Source organism: Cibotium barometz, chromosome 11 (assembly GCF_041138505.1).
Source record: "Cibotium barometz isolate CiBa-2024 chromosome 11, ASM4113850v1, whole genome shotgun sequence".
Classification (NCBI taxonomy): domain Eukaryota; kingdom Viridiplantae; phylum Streptophyta; class Polypodiopsida; order Cyatheales; family Cibotiaceae; genus Cibotium; species Cibotium barometz.
The window spans coordinates 29,203,584-29,208,461 of NC_141056.1; the positions used below are offsets into that span (position 1 = coordinate 29,203,584).

At 40.4% G+C, this 4,878-nt stretch overlaps 1 protein-coding gene across 1 annotated transcript; it reads right to left on the bottom strand.

Annotated features, from left to right (window-relative positions):
* Positions 1-298: 298 nt before the first annotated feature.
* LOC147634017 (putative protein phosphatase 2C 58) lies at positions 299-4,331 on the bottom strand. The gene is made up of 5 exons (XM_086805112.1): positions 4,101-4,331; positions 2,667-2,918; positions 1,831-2,107; positions 1,338-1,492; positions 299-997 (listed from the first exon to the last, which is right to left on the bottom strand). The coding sequence occupies exons 1-5, from the start codon at positions 4,164-4,166 to the stop codon at positions 860-862; spliced, it is 888 nt and encodes a 295-aa protein (XP_086661238.1). The 5' UTR covers positions 4,167-4,331; the 3' UTR covers positions 299-859.
* Positions 4,332-4,878: the final 547 nt, after the last annotated feature.

The window sequence follows — 4,878 nt, forward strand, 5'->3', positions numbered from 1 at the left end:
ACAGTGCTTGTGGGAGAATATAAAGACTTACTGTGCTGTGCTGTGCTCTGTGTGTGTGTGTGTGTGTGTGTGTGTGTGTGTGTGCACGAATTAAAATAAAATAAAAACTTGCAGCCACAACCACATGAAATTCAAAAACATTACAACAGTCTACCAGTGGATCATCTATTAGAAACCCAAGCGGAGGTAGAACACCTAAATCAACAGTTGATTAGACTTGAACAGCAATTAGAAAAGGCAAAAACACTTCAGAAAATAGCTGATTGTTGGCTAAATGAAATCATGCCAGAAACTATGTAGATCAACAAGAAAACTGGAGTGGCATTATGCATAAAACATGCCAGGCATCTCTCGAGACTCACTCCCATGAAAACTCGGAAGAAATCCCTGTGACAAATGTTGAACTTTACACCATCCCTGATGGTACCTTAACACAGGCACTTCTGGGACCAGCAAGCAAATACACCACAGAAAACAAAGCTTGCTTTCATAAACCTAACTACTGTTGAAGGTGATGCATATCACCTGTTTAAAGGTAGCTTTTGAAAACCAATAATTACACATAATGCTGGTCTCATAAGGAACTTAATTGGTCTGATCTAAGACAACCATTGCAATCTTCAGCATAAAGACCTACGCAGCCCTTACATATGCTTCATGAGTTACTAGGATCGTTGCTTCGATTTGATAAATAGAGACCTCCCAACATTAGACATTAAGGATGCCCAAATCATTGATATAGCAAACTCGCCATGACAGCCATGTTTCCCTCGTTATGTACATCTTAGCGAAAATCCCTCATTTCCACAACCTTGCTCTCCTTTTTGCAGGGAGAAAACAAAAAGAGAGTAGGAAGAGCTCACTGAAACCGAACAACTATACATGATATGTCGTCCTTACTCTTCCTTGTTAGTGCAGCCTCAGTCAGCTTTTTTGCTGCACTTCCTGGGTCCTTAACTTTCCTGATTAGATTAACAGCATCTTGATTCTCCATCACCTGATAGATGACAGAAAGCACTCCAATTATGATTCCTAAACTCCCATACACATCATGTCGCTGCACTTATGAGACAATGGCACATACTGCAAAGACATGCTAGCAAGTAAAACCAACCAGTGCTTGAAAAATGGTTAACTTGGTGTATTTTTACCAACTAGAATTATGAAAAAACTCCTAAGATTTTTCATTGCCATATTTTAAGGATTCATTTATTATATATTTTAGTTATAAAATCGTCATGTAGTATACATTTTCGGAGGTAAAACCAGATAGATTGAGGAGGTGTCCTTATTTTGATTGGTTGAAAAAAATGTTTTTATCGAGCACTGAAGCCAACCTTCCACAATCCATCACTTGCTAGGATGAGGAACTCGTCAATCTCCTGGAGTTTCATGTCATGGATATCTGGATCCGATCTCAGATGCCCCTTCAGATTCTTGTCACCGAATGCACGGGCCACGGCAAGCTGTCCGTCCACTCGGGGCACATCTCCTAAAAAAATAAAACAAAAAAACAGCAAAAACATTATGCAATCACCCAAATACATGCAATTTATGAGCAAGAAAGTGAACCCAACCACAATGTCCATCCAATAGGTACCCCTCCCTTTTTATTCTTTTCTTCCGACTGGCCTTAGGCCCAAGATCCTCCGGTAGTTACCATTTTTCACCACCTGCAGGTGATGCTGCCGAGGAAGCACCGTGTGAGGTTTTGAACCCAAGACCTCGTGGTCCTAGACAAACACCTCTTACCACATGAGCTATCACCTCATTGCCCCGACCCCCCCTCCCCGCCGCACCTGTTTGTCCAAGCTTCAGATGGTAAAATACCTGGAAGTATTGTCACAAAGCCTCCTTTGTCTTCGATGTGCCTTTTCTCTGACTTGGGCTCATGGTCAACAGAAAGTTGAATAGCATCTCCATCACGGCACAGGACAGCTCTTGAATCACCAACGTTAGCTATGAGAAGTCTTTGACCATTGATAAGAATTCCAGTCACGGCTGTTGACCCACCAAGCCCTAGATCTGGAGCCCTTTGCAGGACCGTCTTGTCGGTGTTCTCATATGCTTTCAAAATTGCAGTACACGGCTCTCTCCAAAACTCCGGCTGCCACAACCAATCATCATGCATGTCAACATCTCTACCTCCTGTTTTAACCAGAAACCTGATGTGTTGATTGTGTGTGCATGCGAGTGCGTGTATGTGTGTGTACACTGTACGCACTCACACCACTGTGTGCTGTGAGCACATGTACCATGTACTGGGTAAACATTTTTTCCAATCCAAATCGTAACCTAGGCCTGTGGATTTGTGCGGAGAGTATGAGATAGCAATAATGGGCTATGAGTACGTTAAGCTCGTGATCCCCAATGACCAGCTTAAGCACATAATAAAATGTGATGGGTTATAACTTATACATGAACACACAACAAATTATCCATGAATTATGCCCATGATCTCCAGTGATCTCTCTAAAATAAGAAAGCATGCGTTTAAGCACATAATAAAGCTCATTGATTATACATGCACTAAGCCCACATTATGCACATGAGAAGATGATGGGTTATACGTTAATTAAACCCCACATTCTCTATCCTCTTCTCTGATGTGAAAATGTGCCATGATCACACGATAATAAAGACAATGGCTTTAGAGTTGTGCATACCTGGTTTATGATATTGTCAAACAGATGGTTTTGAAGATAACTAGGAACATCATGACCCAAGTGGCCATCAAAAATGGCAAACAAGCCCAGCTCTTGATTATTTAAATGCCTAAATTCTGCTACATGGTAATCCTCCATTGGGTGGTTGGCTTTGCCTTTGACAAGGCTGAAGCCGTGGGCAATGCGGCTACTGGTTTTGCTCCGCCCTTTGCCCGTTTCTGAAGAAGAAGAGGGTTGCCATCCTGCAGCCATCTATATCGAACAGAGTCCAAAAAAAAGTGTCAATTTTTCTCATATCCTCTGCAAACAAGAGTACTTTATAACACTGCCTTTGCTTAAAAGTATAATATGTGTGCTGGATGATGAGGCATTAGGTGATCCGTATTCATTGCTATGCCACATCATCAAATCATACTCTACACAACCACTCTTGAGAGAGAGAGAGAGAGAGAGAGAGAGCACAATATTGCAAGAGGTGTATAGTGACATATGTTTTTATGCACAAGTGTACATATATATACATATACGAATATGTATTATGTATTATGTCGTGTGTGTGTGTGCGCCCCCCGCGCATGTGTGTGTCAATAGATAGATACACACATATATGTACGTGTGAATGTGTAAATAAATATGTACACATATAATGTGCGTATAGATAAATAGTTAGATAGATAGATATATTATATAACGTGCACACACACTATATATACATCCATATGTATATATATATATATATATATATATATATATATATATATATATATGTACACACACACACACATATATGTATGTGTGTGTATATATATGTGTGTGTGTGTGTGTGTGTGTGTGCACACACACACACATATATATACATATATACACATATATATGTGTGTGTGTATATATATATACACACACATATATACACATATATATACATATATATATATGTGTGTGTATATATATATATACATATGTGCGCACGCGCACACACACACACACACACACACACACACAATTGGTGTTTACATTATGAACATGATCCCCACTGTACCTGTTCATTTCCATGTATGAGGCATGTAGAAGCTTGAAATATAATAGAAATTACACTCAGCTTTTGTTGGCTTTGCTTAATTGGGTGAAAAAATCGATAAACCCAGATTTTAAAGGCAAATCACAATATATTTTCCAGATTTCCTAAGCAAAGAAGCTTCGCATGAATCATTTCAGAGAAAATCATTCAGGAACTGATCTCTTTTCCTTATACCCCAAGCAAAGAAGCTTAAGGCTTAAACTGATCATCATGGCATGAAAATATTACAGTCAGTTGTTCCTCAAAAAGCAAAGCATGGCAAATAAGAGTGGATTTTTCTAATTTCACCAGAGAAATAATTTATTTTTTTTTTAAGAAACGTTAGGCTTGGATTGAGAAGAGATAATCGAACGCACCTTGATTTTGTTGAGGACGCCTCCCTTGGGGCGAGCAGGATCACTGGTGCCACTGTTGGGAATCATGGGCGCTGTGTAGGAGGGGGGGGAAAATTAATGGCAATAGGGGGAAACGGAGGGTAACCCAAATGAGCAAACGCACTGTTTTTGCTGTGAGAAGCAGAAGGGAAGAAGAAATCAAGAAAATGAGGTCTCTCTCACTCTCTCTCTCTCTCTCTCTCTCACACACACACACACACACCCACCTACCCCACACGTACACACACCGCACACGCACCTACCTGCTTCGCTATCCCGTAGGCCTAGTCTTGTTCCTGGGACGCGCTTCGGGTCAAAAAAGCAAGGACGTTTTTTTCACCCCCCTTGATGTAGACCTGTTCACACGCTCAGTCCCAGACTCAGAGCTTGGTCCCTTGTCTACTAGCCTATGGTCCGCTGTGTACGATACTAGGTACCTTGCCTTTCCTTCAGGTGCATTGGAAAATTGAATGTGGATGTCCCCGAGAGAAATTTCTTACCATTTCAAAGGTTTTGTTAAGGTTACCCCTTGCAAATGTTAACATAGCTTCTTTTTTTTAACCATTTGATGTATAGTGTCTCCTCCATCTCTCTCTCTCCTACAATGATGAAGGGGATCTAAAAGGGAGCAGGAACCCATCGAGGGTCCATAACACGGGAAACTTGTTTTTAGGACGCACTTCCTTTTCACTCTTGATAAATTCAAAAAATCAAGATAAACAACCCTATTTTTTTAGAATTTTACACTATTATATTGCAT